The 18,700-nt window shown below is 43.6% G+C and overlaps 3 protein-coding genes across 3 annotated transcripts; all 3 read right to left on the reverse strand.

The window, feature by feature from the left end:
* Positions 1-78: 78 nt before the first annotated feature.
* On the reverse strand, positions 79-5,422 carry LOC129094316 (interferon-induced protein with tetratricopeptide repeats 2-like). Its single transcript, XM_054602436.1, has 2 exons — positions 5,271-5,422; positions 79-1,611 (listed from the first exon to the last, which is right to left on the reverse strand). Exons 1-2 carry the CDS (start codon positions 5,276-5,278, stop codon positions 333-335), a joined length of 1,287 nt encoding a protein of 428 aa, XP_054458411.1. The 5' UTR covers positions 5,279-5,422; the 3' UTR covers positions 79-332.
* Positions 5,423-6,635: 1,213 nt separating this feature from the next.
* Positions 6,636-13,516, reverse strand: LOC129094648 (interferon-induced protein with tetratricopeptide repeats 1B-like). The gene is made up of 2 exons (XM_054602907.1): positions 13,459-13,516; positions 6,636-7,670 (listed from the first exon to the last, which is right to left on the reverse strand). The coding sequence occupies exons 1-2, from the start codon at positions 13,514-13,516 to the stop codon at positions 6,649-6,651; spliced, it is 1,080 nt and encodes a 359-aa protein (XP_054458882.1). The 3' UTR covers positions 6,636-6,648.
* Positions 13,517-15,580: 2,064 nt separating this feature from the next.
* Positions 15,581-18,562, reverse strand: LOC129094891 (interferon-induced protein with tetratricopeptide repeats 1-like). Its single transcript, XM_054603194.1, has 2 exons — positions 18,441-18,562; positions 15,581-17,464 (listed from the first exon to the last, which is right to left on the reverse strand). The coding sequence occupies exons 1-2, from the start codon at positions 18,446-18,448 to the stop codon at positions 16,165-16,167; spliced, it is 1,308 nt and encodes a 435-aa protein (XP_054459169.1). The 5' UTR covers positions 18,449-18,562; the 3' UTR covers positions 15,581-16,164.
* Between the last annotated feature and the right edge of the window lie 138 nt (positions 18,563-18,700).

Consider the following 18,700-nt stretch of genomic DNA (forward strand, 5'->3'; position numbering starts at 1 on the left):
TGTTTTCAGTTTTCATGCTACACTGTATTGGAAGAATGATACATTTGTCTTGGGGAAAATAATACGATTAAACATATATGACTCCAAACATATGACTCCAAAAAGGTTGTCGATAATAATTAATCTTTACAGGTTTAATAAATGATTCAGCCATTCATACAGTGTTAAATCTTGAAGATACAGGTACAGTTTGAAATATACTATAATTTTCTTAGCTATGAAAAGACAAAAAAACAATGAGATGATCATATATGACATGCTGTTGGTCAGGTGTTACTGCCTTCTGGATCAACCAACCATCAGAAAACATTTTAGAACCTGTGTTAAAACCATTATGGCTCTGGCAGGTTTTCCAGAAACTCCTCTACTTCTCTCCACAAGTTCCAGCGTCTCTCTTTAATAGTCACCAGAGTTCTAATGCTGTTCCTACGAAAGGAGGATTGGTGCGGTATCGCTGCCACCTTCATGTGATACTCTGTTGACCTTTGGTAATGCTGTCGATCGAAGTGTAAATACTTTGCGTAGTTGTTGTACAGCAGCTGTTTCTCTGCAGGTTCCAGATCAACTTTTAGCAGCTCCTGGTACATCTGCTCAGCTTCAGCCTGGCTGTGATTGGACTTTGCGTATATATTTGCGACGTCTACTTTTTTCATAAGCGAACAATGAGGGTAAAGAGAAATCACCTCCTTGTGGAGACTGATTGCTCGGTCTATTGTGCTTTGCTTTGGGGGACTTTTGCTGGAATAAATGAACCATTTGTAGTAGAGTGCAGCACATCTCTTCAGATAACGCACATCTGGATGGTTTTTCAGAGCCTCCTCTGCCAAATCAATGGCCTCATCAATAGATAAGTAGTTTCTGTAAACCCTTAGTAACCCTTTTATACCACTGTAGCTGCTGACAGGATTTCTCAAAACCTTTCTAGCCAACTCACGTGCTTCATCCTCAACTTCTTCCCCTTTCCTTGCACGTTGCTCAAGGTAGTAAAGCGCAAGGTACATGTTCTCTGGATCCTGTTCCTTGGCGACTCTTGTTTTCTCCAAGATGTCAGCCTCAAGGCCTTTGTTGCTGTACAGTAAGTGACTGGTGTTCCACTCCACCATGTCCGGCTGCATCCTGATGGCTTTCTGGAAGTAATCTGCAACCAGCTCTCTGTCTGTGCGGAACTTCATCAGGGTCCAGGCTTTTTCAGCGTAGATCTCTGCATGGAGCTCGTCCTGAGATGGAGGTGGGTATTTCTTCATCAGGGCGTCGACCTTTGACAGGAAAGCCTCGCTCTCTGCTTGGTCTCCCAGGTGGTGGTGCAGCCAAGCCAGGTTCCCGTAGTTCACCACCAGCCAGGGACCGTCATCTGCTTTTCTCATCTGGCGGAAGGCCTCTGCAGCCTTGTTGAAGAAACTCTGGGCGTCTTCATTGGCCCCGAGCTGGTACTGAATGAAGCCCCGCAGGTTGTAAATGGAACCCAGCCAGCTGTTACCCTCCTCCGTGCCGATGTCCACCAGCTTGTCCCTGAGATGTAATAGTTTGGTATTGCTGGGGTCAAGACCCCAGGTGAAGTGGCACTGCAGAGCTTCCAGTTTTGACACCAGTGTTGTTTGACTCGGAGCAGCACTGATTGAGAGTAAAAATAACAAATAGTTAAAGACAAGAAAGAGGCGTGGACGGACTGTAATGGTGAAGAAATAAGAAAAGGGATGTCACCGTTTTTTTACGTGGTTTGATAATCATTCCTTAAACACATGTACTAAATGTACAAACATTTCCTGCTTGGAACTTTGTAACAGTTCTGCAACACACTTCTTACAAAGCACTACACACTGCTTCCTCTATTAAACACAAACGCTCAAGAAGGAAATCTATGCAATCAGTGGGAAAACACTTCTATTCAGAAGAAAAGAACAAGGAAGGGGACCAGGGATCACATTGCTTTTGATTTGGGTGAGGTGATGTGGCCAGACCCTAACAGAGGGCGGGATCCAAAAACATCCGCCATCCCTTACTTTACTATTTTTGTTCATATAATGTGAGTAGATGTACTGTACTGGAACAATCTTTCACAGAAGCCAGTATTAGAAAATTACAAATGTAAACAAAGTACTAAAGACAGCTGTGTTTGGCATAAAGCACATCACTGTGTTGTTGCTGCTTTGAAAGATTAATTCAAATGGCACACTTTGAATCCTTTCGTTGCAAAAAGGCCATTTTGAAATGGGATTGTGACATAAAAGTATTGTCTGTTTATCTAAGTGTTGTGTCTTGTTTGGCTCATTGGTGGAGTTTTGAAACTATGAGCCAAATTCCGCAACAGTTGGGTTTGTTTCCGAAACAAAAAAACTGTAAAGAGGCAAGAAAAGAGGAATGAAGGGAGGAAATGTGTGAACATGTATCTCGTTGCGTTTCTTGGCCTTCTTGGCTAGAATTGTCCAAGTGCAAGAATTCAACTGCATCCTCTTCGAGGAGGTATGCAGTTGGATTCTTGACACTTGATCTATATTAACGCCAAGGAAATAAGGAGAGATTAATGGAAAAAAATGGATGAGAAAATAAAAGAGTGGGGGAAAGAAGAGATGAATTAAGAAACGAGGAAAGAAATGAAGGAAGTTGACTTAAGGCAGAGTCTTAAATGCCACTGAGAAACCACATTCAAGTAAAATAAAAATTAAGAATATAATTAAGCCAGACGAAACTAACCAGTTCTCTAGACTTCAAGCATGTCTTACGGACATAAAAACCTGGATGACCTGTAACTTTTTAATGTTAAACTCTGAAAAAACAGAAGTTATCCTACTAGGTCCAGATCACCTTCGAATTCAATTATCTAACGATATAGTTTCTCTAGATGGCATTGCTCTAGCATCCAGCACTACCGTTAAGAACCTTGGAGTTATCTTTGACCAGGATCTGTCTTTTAACTCTTATATAAAACAGATCTCAAGGACAGCCTTTTTTCATTTACGTAACATTGCGAAAATCAGGCAAATCCTGTCTCAAAGTGATGCAGAAAAACTAGTTCATGCATTTGTTACCTCTAGACTAGATTACTGTAACTCCTTATTATCAGGCTGCTCTAATAGGTCTCTTAGATCTTTACAGTTGATCCAGAATGCTGCAGCACGTGTTCTAACAAAAACTAAGAAAAGAGATCATATTACTCCAGTATTAGCTTCTCTGCACTGGCTCCCTGTTAAATCAAGAATAGAATTTAAAATTCTTTTACTTACCTACAAAGCTCTAACTGGTCAGGCACCGTCTTATCTTAAGGAACTTATAGTTCCATATTACCCAACTAGAGAGCTGCGCTCAATCAATGCAGGGTTACTTGTGGTTCCTAGAGTATATAAAAGTAGGATGGGAGCCAGAGCCTTCAGTTATCAGGCTCCTCTTCTGTGGAACCAGGTTCCAGTTTCAGTCCGGGGGCAGACACACTCACCACTTTTAAGAGCAGGCTTAAGACCTTCCTTTTTGATAGCGCTTATAGTTAGGGCTGGTTCAGGTTCGCCTTGGTCCAGCCCCTAAATATGCTGCTATATGCCTAGACAGTCGGGGGACTACCTAGGATACGCTGAGCTCCTCTCTCCTCTTCTCTCCCTCCTTCTTTATGTATTAATCTCCTATTTATGCACATTACTGATTTTGCTTCTTCCCCGGAGTTCTTGTGCTTTCTCGCCTCGCAGGTTCCCAGGAATCGGGGTTATATTTGGACTGTCATCGTGCCACCTACTGAGGCCCTGCTGACACCCACTACTACTACCACTATCATTATTAGTCACATTACTATTATTATTGCCTGTACTATTACGCTTATTGACTTGCTTCTACCCTGGAGTCTTTGTGCTTTCTCGCTTCGCAGGCTTCTATAAATCGTGGCTGTACCTGGACCGTGGATGTGCATCCTGCTACGGCCCTGCTGACACCGACTGCTACCACCATTATTATTATTACTAGTCACATTACTATTACTATTTCCTGTACCATTAAGCATTTTAGCTTTACTTCCACCCTGAAGCCCTTTTGCTTTCTCGTTCTGCAGGTTTCCATGAATCGTTGTGGTACCTGGACCGTAGTCGTGCCTCCTGCTGTGAGCCGACTGACACCCACTGCTACTTCGATTATTATTATTAGTCACATTACTATCCCTATTTTCATGGCTATAATTCTACTGTAATAATTGCTGCTGTTATTATAAGTAGTCTTATTATATGAATAATTTATGTCATATACATTGAATGTGTTGTATCTAAGAACTGTTATGCTGCTCATTCTGTACACATGACATCTATTGCATTCTGTCCATCCTGGGAGAAGGATCCCTCCTCTGTCGTTCTCCCATAGGTTTCTTCCTTTTTCTCCCTGTTAAAGGGGTTTTTTAGGGGAGTTTTTCCTGTGCCGATGTGAGGGAAGGACAGAGGATGTCGCATGTGCACAGATTGTAAAGCCCTCTGAGGCAAATTTGTAATTTGTGATTCTGGGCTATACAAAATAAACTGAATTGAATTGAATTGAATTCATTAAATTATATCAAAATAAAAGCATTCCTCATAGCTCCACTAGAATTATAGTCCTGTTAGTGTAGGATAAAACTTTCAAAAAACAATTGATCAGTAATTACAGTTAAAGAATAAAAAATAAAAAATACAGACAAAAATCCCTCTGGCTCTGGCTGAGAATGAAGAAGGAAGAAATGAAAGGGACAAGAAACAAATAGAGAGAGTTGTGAAGAAAGAGGAAATAATGGGGGACTCGGCAGTGATTGTAGAATCCATTATATTAATACTTTAGGCTCAGCGACTCAATAATTGGTATTCAATTAGAAACCATATTGCGATTGGATCACACCAGCCGCGACGGGCCAGTAGCGACCATCTGTTCAGAACACATCCATCTTCGAACTCGGCATCATTTTGATCTCAGCTACCGAATTGGGCCAGGGGCGTAAATAATCCAGAAGAGGATAATGGCCCCTTGGCCCCCCTTGCTCAGACCCCGCCCATCTTTTATTACTCACCCTTAATTTTGATCTCAATTACCCATCCGTTAAGTTTTCATGACTGCATCTTAGTGTTTTGTGGTGCCCAAATCTGTCCACGGACAGAGGAAATGAATTGGGATATAGTTCCCGCTACATAAGGTGTCTCCAGGACCACATTACGCCATGACGACACAGACTCAAAAGGTTAAGAAAATAACAACATCACTGTTGCTGTTGGTTATTATATGCCCATTCATTATTTAGTCAAACAATGATATGAAATGCAGAAGTAGCCACTCACCTCATCATTCAGCTGTTTCCTCAACACAGCAGGTCTCTGAATATTAGATAGAGTGGCTGGTTTTTGCTCTTGATGCTGCTTTGGGTTCACTGGTATAAAATCTGTGATGTCCAGCTTCTGCCTTGTTGTAAATGATGTGATGTTTTTGAGCGCGCGGCTTTAAATGCTTACGATGAAGTCATAGCAAATTGAAGAGGCGGAGCAATTGCATATGAAGTCTTGTGTTCTGTTGCAACATGTGTTTTATTTCCCAGTAATAGAAACCTACAGCCACATCTGATCAAACTAAAACATGACTCATCAAATTTTGAAATAATTTTTTCTCTTAAAGGATCAGTGTGTAACATTTGTGGGGATTAAGTGGCAGAAATGGAATATAATATGCATAATTATGTTTTCGTTAGTGTCTAATGACCTGAAACTAAGAATATTTAGCTCTATCTTTTTCTTTTATGTTTGAGGGCGGGCCAAACTAGCCGGAGAGTTTTACGACACTTCTGTTACATTGTGACCTCATAACGTTACAGAAGTGAAGGAGAGAATTCAATGAAGCCGTTTCAGGCAGCTCAGGAGCAACGCTTCTGTACAAGACTGGGACTCAGACGCAGAAGGAAGCAACAGAGACAAAATAAGGTTCAAAATAAAACTTTACTTAAACTCCAGATGTCATACAAGGCAGTCAGAGAAAGCAACAAAGTCCATTCATGGAAAAGGCACAAAATCCGTAATCCAGGCAGAGTCAAAAACCAGGCAAGCAAACACAAGGAAATTAAGACAAGAAAGCGCACTAAGGAGACGACGACAATCTGGCAGAGGGTAAGTGCAAACACAGGGTATAAATAGGGCAAGCTTAATTACAAACAAGGTACAGGTGTGTGGGGAAACCTACAGGAAGTAAAACGAGACCCCCTACACAAGAACCGTGAAAACAAAATAAAACAGGAAGTGAATACAAAAAAAACCAGACTGAACAGATTATCACAGATAAAAACTCCTTTTAGGCATGGACTTCAGGTTTTACTCTCTACGGACCTTTCACATGTAAAAAAAAATATATAAAACACACTAAAGGAGAGGGAAAAAGTGGAAAAGCATAATAGGGCCACTTTTACACAAACAGGGTTCGGTTTAACTGAAAACCAAACATTCAATATGGCAGTAGCATTGAGTTTACTTATTCAGACAAATATATAGGTTTTGAGATATTATTCTTTTTAAAAGCCTTTGTCTTCCATTAACTACTTAAGTGTAAAAACTGGCAGACAACTGCCTTTTAAAGGATAAAGCTCAATTAATAAGTACTTACAGTTTTTTTAGGGTAATGCAATACCTTTATATTTTTTATATATTTTTTTATATAAGTAGGAGTCCAAACCCATTATGGCTCTTGAAGGTTTTCCAGAAACACCTCTATTTCTCTACACATTTGGCTTCTACTTTTAATCTTCTCCAGAACTTTGATGCTGTTCCCACGACAGAAGGATTTTAGCGGTATCTCTGCCGCCTTCATGTGATATTGTACTGACTTGTTGCGATCCTGTAGATCAAAGTTTAAATATTTTGCGTAGTTGTTGTACAGCAGCTGTTTCTCTTTAGGTTCCAGATCACTTTTTAGCAGTTCCTGGTACATCTGCTGAGCTTTAGCCTGGCTGTGATTGGACTTTGCGTACATATTTGCGAGGTCTATTTTCTTTACAAATGAAGAATGAGGGTAAAGAGAAATCACCTCCTTGTGGAGACTGATAGCTCTGTCAACAGTGCTTTGCTTTGGGCGATTGTCACTGAAAATAATTATTTTCCATTTGAGACATACTGCAACACATCTCTTCAGATAACGCACATCTGGATGGTTTTTCAGAGCCTGCTCTGCCAAATCAATGGCCTCATCAATAGAAACATAGTTTCTGTGAACCCTTAGCATTATTCTCATACCACTGTAGCTGCTGACTGGATTTCTCATAATCTTTCCGGCTAACTCACGTGCTTCATCCTCAACTTCTTCTCCTTTCTTTGCACGTTGCTCAAGGTATTTAGCAGCGAGATACAAGTTCTCAGGATCCTGTTCCTTGGCAGCTCTCATTTTCTCCAAGATGTCGGCCTCCAGCCCTGTGTCGCTGTGTTTAAAAGCACTCACTAACCCTATGACGTGACTGGTGTTCCACTCCACCATGTCCGGCTGCATCCTGATGGCTTTCTGGAAGTAATCTGCAACCAGCTCTCTGTCTGTGCTGAAGTTCATCAGGGTCCAGGCTTTTTCAGCGTAGATCTCTGCATGGAGCTCGTCCTGAGATGGAGCCGGGTATTTCTTCATCAGGGCGTCGACCTTTGACAGGTAAGCCTCGCTCTCTGCTTGGTCTCCCAGGTGGTGGTGCAGCCAAGCCAGGTTCCCGTAGTTCACCACTAGTAAAGTCAGAAGACATTCATATTCGGATTTCCCAGAACAGTAACTCAGTTGGGAAGCGAAATGTATTTAAAACAATAACAAAAGAGCACATGAGTGCGCAGTGATCATCTACAAGGTGCAATGGTTAAAAAAAAAAAGATATATCACAAAAATATTCAATAACAGTGACCAAAAACACTTCATACAGCAATGCCCCCCTCCTGGTTATACTACAAGATTTATCTTAGAAAAAATGTGCTTTTGCTTTATTTTAGAGGATTTATATTGGGATAAACATTACATAACTTAATTCTTATGCAGTCTACAGTCACCAAAAAACACTACACACATAAATGGTCTCTGATATACAGGTGCATACATGAACTCTGCCCTCTGAATGTAATCCCATCATATGGCTTTAAGAGCAGTGGGCTGCTGTGAAGCAGGGAAATGGGCAACTTGATGAGCAATGATTGCATGTCTTGCTGTCCATGGCTGCACCTTCCCATCGAATGGAAACATCAACGTGTCACGCAACCTTTGAACGCATTAATATGTTCAAGTCTGATTTCGCCTGTACTGTCGTTTCACAGGAATGGAAAACCTTCAGCAACATCTTAAAAAAACTCAAGCATGACTCATCATATTTTGTCCTAACCATTATCTTTTTTTTTCTCCTTGAAGATATAATAGCCTTTGATAATGCAACACTGAGATACATATTCAAACTCAATATGCCACATTTTTATGTCTGCACCTTCTCATCAAATAAACATATTAAGATATAATGGGCATTATCTTAAACACATTGACATACACTCCTCCAATGAATCACCACCTTATCGTGGTGGAGGGGTTTGTGTGCCCCAGTGATCCTGAGAGCTGTGTTGTCGGGGGCAATAGCTCCTGGTAGGGTCTCCCAAGGCAAAGTGGTCTCGGGGGAGGGGTCAGACTAAGAGCGATTCACAAAAACCCAATGAATCGGACGATGCAAGGTAGTGGCACCTCGCCCGGAATAGGGAAACCGGGGAACCCTCCTGGAGCCAGACCCGGTAGGGGAGCTCGCCGGCGAGCGTCTGGTGGCCGGGCCTTGGCACATGGGGCCCGGCCGGGCCCAGCCCGAAAAAGCTACATCGTGCCGCCACCATGTGGGCCCACCACCCGCAGGGATAGGCATTGGGGTCGGGTGCAATGTGAGCTGGGCGGCAGGCTGGGGCGGGAACCTGGGCGTGCTGACCCCCGGCATCACAGACTAGCTCTAGGGACGTGGAATGTCACCTCTCTGGTGGGGAAGGAACCGGAGCTGGTGTGGGAGGTGGAACGCTACCAACTAGATATAGTTGAGCTCGCCTCCACGTATAGCACCGGTTCTGGAACCAAACTCCTGGAGAGGGGCTGGACTTTTTCCTTTTCCGGAGTTGCCCAGGGTGAGAGGCGCCGGGCGGGTGTGGGGATACTCACAAGCCCCGGCTGAGCGCCGCTGTTCTGGAGTTCTCCCCGGAGAACGAGAGGGTCGCCTCTCTGCGACTGGGAATCGCAGGGGAAAGTCTCTGACTGTTGTTTGTGCCTATGCACCAAACGGCAGTTCGGAGTACGCGGCCTTCTTGGAGTCCTTGGGTGGTGTTCTGGAAAGGGCGCCGACTGGGGACTCCATAGTTCTTCTGGGAGACTTCAACGCTCACGTGGGTAACGATGGCGAAACCTGGAGGGGTGTGATTGGGAGGAACGGCCTGCCCAATCTGAACCCGAGTGGTGCTTTGTTGTTGGACTTCTGTGCTAGTCATGGACTGTCCATAACAAACACCATGTTTGAGCATAGGGAGGTTCATAAGTGTACTTGGTACCAGAACACCCTAGGCCAAAGGTCTATGATCGACTTTGTAGTTGTGTCATCAGACCTGCGGCCGTATGTCTTGGACACTTGGGTGAAGAGAGGAGCAGAGCTGTCAACTGATCACCACCTGGTGGTGAGTTGGATCAGGTGGCGGGGGAGGCTGCCGGACAGACCCGGTAAACCCAAACGTGTAGTGAGGGTGAACTGGGAACGTCTGGCTGAGGATCCTGTCCGCAAGGTCTTCAACTCCCACCTCCGGAATAATTTCTTGTGCATCCCGGGGGAGGCTGGGGACATGGAATCCGAGTGGGCCATGTTCAAATCCTCCATTGTGGAAGCTGCTGCTAGGAGTTGTGGTCGGAAGGCGATCGGTGCCTGTCGTGGCGGCAATCCAAGAACCCGCTGGTGAAGGAGGCCGTCAAGCTGAAGAAGGAGGCCTTTCGGGCTTGGTTGGCCGAGGGGTCGCCTGAATCAGCAGGCAGGTACTGGTTGGCCAGAAGGGCTGCAGCTGCGGCGGTTGCTGAGGCAAAAACCCGGGTGTGGGAGGAGTTCGGCGAGGCCATGGAGAAGGACTTTCGAATGGCCTCAAGGAAGTTCTGGCAAACCGTGAGACGACTCAGAAAGGGGAAACAGGGCTTTTCTCAGGCTGTGCTCAGCAGGGGGGGAGAACTGCAGACCCGGACTGGGGATATTGTCGAGCGGTGGAAAGAACACTTTGAGGAACTCCTGAACCCGACCAACACGTCCTCTGTGGAAGAGGCAGAGTCTGAAGACTCAGGGGAAGACTCGTCCATATGCCTGGCGGAGGTCGTTGAGGTAGTTAAAAAGTTCTTCAGCGGCAAAGCGCCAGGAGTGGATGAGATTCGACCGGAGATGCTAAAGGCTCTGGACATTGTTGGGCTGTCTTGGTTGACACGTCTCTTCACTGTCGCGTGGAAGTCGGGTGGGGGGTACTGCGGGAATATGGGGTACCTGGTTTCGTTACTACGAGCCATTCGGTCCTTGTATGACCAAAGTGAGAGCTGTGTCCGGATACTCGGCACAAAGTCGAGCTTGTTCCCAGTGCGTGTTGGTCGCCGCCAGGGCTGCCCATTGTCACCAATCCTGTTTGTGATTTTCATGGACAGGATTTCAAGGCGCAGCCAGGGGGAGGAGAGTTTCCGGTTTGGGGACCTCAGAATCACATCCCTGCTTTTTGCAGATGATGTGGTTCTGTTGGCTTCTTCAGAACGTGACCTTCAGCACGCACTGGGGCGGTTCACAGCCGAGTGTGAAGCAGTCGGGATGAGAGTCAGTACCTCCAAGTCTGAGGCAATGGTTCTCTTCTGGAAAACAGTGGATTGCACCCTCTGGGTTGGGAGTGAGTCACTGCCCCAAGCGAGGGAGTTCAAGTATCTCGGGATCTTATTCACGAGTGAGGGAAAAATGGAGCGGGAGATGGACAGGCGGTTCGGTGCAGCGTCAGCAGTGATGCAGGCGTTGTACCGGACCGTTTTGGTGAAGAAGGAGCTGAGCCGAAAGGCAAAGCTCTCGATTTACCAGTCCATCTACGTTCCAACCCTCACCTATGGTCATGAGCTTTGGGTAGTGACCGAAAGAATGAGATCGCTAATACAAGCGGCCGAAATGAGCTTCCTTCGGAGGGTGGCTGGGCTCAGCCTTAGAGATAGGGTGAGGAGCTCAGACATCCGGAGGGAGCTCGGAGTAGAGCCGCTGCTCCTTCGCGTCGAAAGGGGCCAGCTGAGGTGGCTCGGACATCTGATCAGGATGCCTCCTGGACGCCTCCCTTTAGAGCAGGGGTCTCAAACTCAATTTGGCTTGGGGCCACTGCTGTTATTGTCGTCTCATAGGAGGGCCACTTCAACGTTCAAGCACTACAAGAAAGCGCAATATTTTTGAAAATTTACTTTTTTATTTCCATGTTTTATTATTCTTATTGAAAACATTGTACTGAACCAACACATACAATCCCTGAATACATTTGTGCTTTATTCTATTTCTTGCCAGAGACCTGGCAGCGCTTCTGCTCACACAGCTGAGCACCATTTGCCCTGATCAAGGTTACAGTAGAAACTCTGAGTACAGCTTCAACATGGGCATCACTAAGTACTTGCATTTATTAAAGTTCATAGTCAAGAAAAGTTTTTCACACAGATACGTGCTTCCAAAAAGGCACATTACCCGACTGAACATTTTTGACAGCTCAGGGAAGGATGGAAGTAATTCTCTCATGAATTGTCCAGTCATGTCTGCTTTTCCCTGTGCCTCTCTGAATTTAGCTTTTAGATCACTGTTGCACTGCAAGTCAATAAGTTCCATTTGCAACATACTTGGGACACTCTCCACATCAGCTGAGAAGGGGTCAGCAAACAGCTGGAAAGTGTCACAGCGTGCCTTGAAGTCAGCAAAACGCTGATCAAACTCCTGCAGAAGGTTTTCACTAGCACAGGCATATTCACCACCACTGAAGGCTGTGCCCTCCTCCACGAGAGACCTGCATGTTGTGAAATGGCTGAGATATTTTACAGAAAGCTGAGTTTTCCACAATTTCAGTTTAGCGGAGAAGGCTTTCACATTTTCATAAGCTGCAGTGATAAGCTGACCAGGGCCCTGGAGCTTCAGGTTAAGGATGTTCAGCTCCTGTGTTAAGTCCACTAGGAATGCAAGGTCCATAACCCACCCTGGATCATCAGGTTCAGGAACATCCATTCTGTCATCTTCCATGAATTTCTTCACTTCTGCTCTTTAGTCTCTTCAGGACACTACTAAATGATGTACTTTTACTAAAGTAAAGTACATCACCATATGTTGTAAAAAGGCCCTGAACTGGCGGTGCTGTAAACTCCTGGACCTGATGTAACTGATACATCTCAGGACAACAGACATGACATGCTGCACAGTGCCTGTTGGTGTACGATGCAGTGCAGAACGACTGCTGGATCTGCATTTTCCTCTAGCTTTCTTTGAACCAGCGCTACCAGTCGGTCATAGACGGGGCTCCATCCGTGGTAATGCCCACCAGTCTGTTCACAGCTCCTGAAATATATCCTTGGCTGTGGACACAAACTCAGCAGCTCTTCTGCTTTATTGGGGGCTGTTACTGCCGACGGACAGGTGTCGGTATGTGACTGCAGACCACATTAGGCTACATTATTTTCTTACTTTTCTTTTATCTCGCCGCGTACGCATCACTTTGATTTATTTTGTCAGAGAGAGACATATATACGTATAATGTCCCGCTGGGCAGCAACTTAAAAAACTTTCTTTTGGAGGTGTTGTGAACGCAGCGTGCTGGGACGAATGTCCGCGTTTAATAGAAACGAGGCAGCCAGCCAGGCACGGAGAGAACTCTCCATGGCAACGCTGCTGTCACTCTCCATGGCAACGCTGCTGTCACTCTCCATGGCAACGCTGCTGTCACTCTCCATGGCAACGCTGCTGTAACTCTCCATGGCAACGCTGCTGTAACTGTCACTCATTGAGAATGTTTCTCTGCTTGCATCAAGCCCGGTCGATGTCCCGCCCCCGAGAGCCATATACCCCACCGTGATTGGTAGGTTCGTTCAGCTCCGCACACAACACTGTAAAGTGCCATTCATATAAAACTCGCGGGCCGCACTAACATTAAACTTTCATATTAAGGTGGGGGCCACAAAATATCGTCTAGCGGACCCCAATTGGCCCGCGGGCCGCGAGTTTGAGACCCCTGCTTTAGAGGTTTTCCAGGCACGTCCAACTGGTAAGAGGCCCCGGGGTAGACCCAGAACACGCTGGAGAGATTATATATCTCGTCTGGCCTGGGAACGCCTCGGGTTCCCCAGGAGGAGCTGGAAAGTGTTGCTGGGGAGAAGGACGTCTGGAGGACCCTCCTTAGCTTGCTGCCCCCGCGACCCGGCCCCGGATAAGCGGAAGGAACTGGATGGATGGACATTGACATACAGAGTAAATGTGTGTACACTCTGAGCAGCTACCGTCAGCTGAGTGTCGGTATGAGGAGCTGTTACACTGGTCACCATGAAACACCTTCATTACGACGCTCTGCTGTCACCTCCTGGTTTAACCCAGAACCGTTTGGTGTAACCCAGTTAGTTACTGTTAGGGGACCATCCAACAGAAAAAAACCAATTAAAAGCTCATATGACATTTTCACACATTCACCCATCACCGTGGCGATATTGTTTTACAGTTGTATTTGTTTAATCAATTAATATGAAAGAAACAAAGGGATTAGTCAATCAGTCAATCATCTTTTTTTAAGCTTAGAGATAAAAAATAAATCCCCAGTTCGAGTTTCTCACATGAGAATATTTCCTGCTTTTTTTAGTCGTCCTTGAAAGTAAACTATTTGTCTTTGCTTATTAGACTGTAGTTCGGACCAGGCAAGTAATTTGTATATGTATAGTACAATATGTTATATTTTGGAAATCGACTATTTTGCCTATTAATTTCTGAAATTTAAAGAGCAAAAGAGTAACTGATTATTGAGAAAAGTGAAAACACTTTTGTAGCAGCCTTAGTTTAAAACATGAATCTGAGACTGATCAGGATCAGGATTGATTATCAAGTTTAAACACATCAGAATCAGCATGAGGTTAACTACAGAGTAGGTTTTCAATATGAAAGGATGTTACGGTGAATAATGTTCACAATAAACATTATAAGAGAAATGACAAAGGAACAAGCACTACAAGTCAAGAATCCTGTATATGAAATAGAAACATTAGAAATATGTCAAATATAACTGTCTTTATTTAAAATTGATGTGCAAGAAACAGATTATCCTAATTTACATGATGCCATGGAAGTATTTGTCGATAAATTGTTCCCAGTCCATCGCTTTAACATTAAACCTCTGTATGTTTGCTCTCTCTCAGGGATTATGGGCCTCCAGTGGGCGAAGCACCTCCGTAACGCCGTCAAAGTCACCATAACCGATATCAGCGACACGTGCATCAAAATGATCAAGGAGAACTGCGAGCTAAACCACATCCGGGATGATGGCAGCCCCAGAGGCTCACGAGGCCCCCGGGGCCCGACTGGGCCAGCAGCAAAGTCGAGGGAGAGCCCATCGCTACGGTGGAGGTCGTCAAGATGGACGCCAACGTCACTATGGACCTGTGGCCTTTTGACTACATGTGAGTAGGAAGGGTTTGATCAAGTTGGTGATTGATTTAGCTTATTGGTCAGATTATTATATGCAGTCATGTATTAATACTTTCAGAAAATAGTTTGGGTGGAAAAGAGTGAAGACAGTTAATTAGCCTTTAGTCTGCAAAAAACTTATAACATGTTCCCTTATTACCCAATGAATGCACTATTTCCTACAGTTGTTTTGATAAAAAAGTACATTGACCAGCTGTCCAAGGAAATTACTGAACCTTTTTTTCTTTTATGCAGCGTTATATTTGTGAGTTTTTTTTTAAAGATGTACGCCTCCAGTATGAACCAATGGGCTTGGAGCTAGAAGGCACAGACAGGAAGTCAGTCAGTACTGAGAGGTGGACGAACACGTTGTTGGTTTGATGCTGAACATTACTTTGTTTTTTTACGAATATAAGACAAATATAAGATAACAATCTGAAAATACTGCAGTAATAGCAGCTTGAATCTGATTAACTGTATCTGAAATTGCATTAATGAATTGATAGCATTCCATTTTTTTTACATTTCATTTTCAGATCTAATGTTAAAAATAGTGTTAAGATCCTTCTTTGTTGACCGGAACCATCAACCCTTTCATTTTTAAATTGAAATTACTTAAAGTGTTTAGACACAGCTCAGGAGCAGTGATTCTGAGGGGGAGGGTAACTCCTTTTAGGCGAGGACTTCAGGTTTTACTCTCTACGGACCTTTCACTTGTAAAAAAAAAATACAAAATAACACACTAAAGGAGAGGGAAAAAGTGGAAAAGCATAATAGGGCCACTTTTACACTAACAGGGTTTGGTTTAACTGAAAACCAAACATTCAATGTGGCAGTAGCATTCAAGAGCTTTAGTTTGATTTACATCCACCAGCGCCCTGTGTAGAGTACTGCAAGATTCTGTAGAGTACAAGAATTTCTTGTATAGTAACCAGCAAAAAAAAACACAACTTGAAAATCATGGTATATTTAATAGTATAAGTAGGCAATACTCAGTACTACTGATACACAGCTTGAAATACTTTCGATACATACAATCAGTTGTATCTGGCTGTTACAGGCTCCATCAAATTAACTATAACATCATTACATAATTTTATATTTCAATACACTACTCGATTTAATATAGTGCCTTATGTTCTTACATAAACTTAAAAATAATGTGCTTAGAGGAGAGAAACACACAACAGGAATATAATAAAAAGAACATCTCATACAAATCTAATGTAATAAACAAGTGATTTTGAATTATGGTAATGACATTTAGACATGTCCACAGTGGATGTTATTCAAAAGACCAGCGTTATTGAATGGCTCAGCCTGTCATGCAAATTGAGTTTACTTATTCAGACAAATATATAGGTTTTTAGATATTATTTTTTTTAAAGCTATTGTCTTCCATGAACTACTTAAGTGTAAAAACTGTCAGACAACCTCCCTTTAAAGGATAAAGCTCAATTAATAAGTATTTACAGTTTTTTAAGGTAATGCAATACCTTTAATTTTTTTCCAGATTTAGTAGGAGTCCAAACCCACTATGGCTCTTGAAGGTTTTCCAGAAACACCTCTATCTCTCTACACATTTGGCTTCTACTTTTAATCTTCTCCAGAACTTTGATGCTGTTCCCACGATAGAAGGATTTTAGCGGTATCTCTGCCGCCTTCATGTGATATTGTACTGACTTGTTGCGATCCTGTAAATTGAAGTATAAATATCTTGCGTAGTTGTTGTACAGCAGCTGTTTCTCTGCAGGTTCCAGATAACTTTTTAGCCATTCCTGGTACATCTGCTGAGCTTTAGCCTGGCTGTGATTGGACTTTGCGTATATATTTGCGAGGTCTATTTTCTTCACAAATGAAGAATGAGGGTAAAGAGAAATCACCTCCTTGTGGAGAACGATCGCTCTGTCAACAGTGCTTTGCTTTGGGCGATTGTCGCTGAAAAAAAATATTTTCCATTTGAGACAGAGTGATACACATCTCTTCAGATAACGCTCATCTGGATGGTTTTTCAGAGCCTGCTCTGCCAAATCAATGGCCTCATCAATAGAAACGTACTTTCTGTAAACACTTAGTATTATTCTCATACCACTGTAGCAGCTGACGGGATTTCTCATAATCTTCCCGGCTAACTCACGTGCTTCATCCTCAACTTCTTCTCCTTTCTTTGCACGTTGCTCAAGGTAGTAAGCAGCGAGGTACAAGTTCTCAGGATCCTGTTCCTTGGCGGCTCTCATTTTCTCCAAGATGTCGGCCTCCAGCCCTGTGTTGCTGTGCTTAAAAGCACTCACTAACACTATGACGTGACTGGTGTTCCACTCCACCATGTCCGGCTGCATCCTGATGGCTTTCTGGAAGTAATCTGCAACCAGCTCTCTGTCTGTGCTGAAGTTCATCAGGGTCCAGGCTTTTTCAGCGTAGATCTCTGCATGGAGCTCGTCCTGAGATGGAGCCGGGTATTTCTTCATCAGGGCGTCGACCTTTGACAGGTAAGCCTCGCTCTCTGCTTGGTCTCCCAGGTGGTGGTGCAGCCAAGCCAGGTTCCCGTAGTTCACCACCAGCCAGGGACCGTCATCTGCTTTTCTCATCTGGCGGAAGACCTCTGCAGCCTTGTTGAAGAAACTCTGGGCGTCTTCATTGGCCCCGAGCTGGTACTGAATGAAGCCCCGCAGGTTGTAAATGGAACCCAGCCAGCTGTTACCCTCCTCCGTGCCGATGTCCACCAGCTTGTCCCTGAGACGTAAGAGTTTGGTCTTGCTGGGGTCCAGACCCCAGGTGAAGTGGCACTGCAGAGCCTCCAGTTTTGACGTCAGTGTTGTTTGACTCTTAGCAGCACTGATGGAGAGTAAAAATGACAAATATTAAAACACATCACTAGGTCAATATAATATGCTCTACGGTGTGCTATGTTTGGATAATAACTGTTCATTTCATGTGGAGGAAGAGAGGAAGATTTAAATGGAGGAAGAGCATTTAATTCCCAGGAAAGGAAATAATTTGATCTGTTAGTTGTTTCCTTGATCTAGGCACAAAATAATTGAATTACACGCACTGTGTATGGTTGTGTATGTGACAAACAAACATGGTTTGATGTGAAAGGCAACAAGGAAAAGTAAGGGGAAAGTAAGGAAGTTAGGAAGGATGGGAGGGGGAAATGAAAAATGGAGTAGGGAGCATTGAACGGACAGGAAGGAAATAAGAAAGGAGTTATGGAAGAAGGAATGGATAAGGAAAGAGGTATGAGAGGATAGGAAGATGAGGATATAAGGAAGGCAAATGAGTGGACAGAGAGGAAGGAATTAAGGAAATGGGACAATGGAGGAAAGAAATGGTATGAAAACGTAAAAATATAAAACCAGAGAGGGCAAGGATAAACAAAGGCTGAACGAAAACACAAAGGTGAAAGAAGTGTGCAATAAATAAATAAATAAATAAATGACTAAAGAAAGATGGGATGATGCCTGTGAGGAAGGAATAAACAGAGTCAGGCATTAGGGATTAGCAATAATTGTTAAGAATAAGGAATAATAATAAGGAAATATTATTTTTAACCCTGTGGCGCTGACTGAAAGGGAAGAAGGAAGAAACAGGAGATATTAAAGTAGTATTGCCTGAAGAAAGAAAGGAGGGACTGGAAAAGGAAGGACCTAAAATCAGACTGAACAGCAGAGTTTGAATACATCATCAATGACTTGAAGATCCATATTGTTAATAATGTTTGGCTCTAGGACACATTGATCTATTAAATAAATCATAATGATACTAATTATTTACTCCAACAAAAATATGAAATGCAGAAACAGCTACTCACCTCATCATTCAGCTGTTTCCTCAACTCTGTAGTTCTCTAAGTTAGGGTTGGTTTTTGCTGCTGCTTTGTCTTCGCTGGCATATAAATGATATGACGTTGTTGAGCACGCAGCTTTAAATGTTCACAATCACGTGGAAGCGGATTGTGGAGGCGTGGCACTTGTGTATAAAATCTTGTGTTCCTTGACTTTCGTTTCCGGGAATGGAAACCTACAGCCATGTCTGATAAAACTAAAACATGACTCGTCAAATGTTGTGATT

Source organism: Anoplopoma fimbria, chromosome 8 (genome assembly GCF_027596085.1).
Source record: "Anoplopoma fimbria isolate UVic2021 breed Golden Eagle Sablefish chromosome 8, Afim_UVic_2022, whole genome shotgun sequence".
NCBI classification, from domain to species: domain Eukaryota; kingdom Metazoa; phylum Chordata; class Actinopteri; order Perciformes; family Anoplopomatidae; genus Anoplopoma; species Anoplopoma fimbria.

Coding starts and splice junctions, on each gene's coding strand:
- LOC129094648 (XM_054602907.1), bottom strand. CDS start 13,516: ATGAAGGTGTTTCATGGTGACCAGTGTAACAGCTCCTCATACCGACAC. Junction 7,671..13,458: donor ATACCGACACTCAGCTGACG/GTAGCTGCTCAG, acceptor TGACTTTACTAG/TGGTGAACTACGGGAACCTG.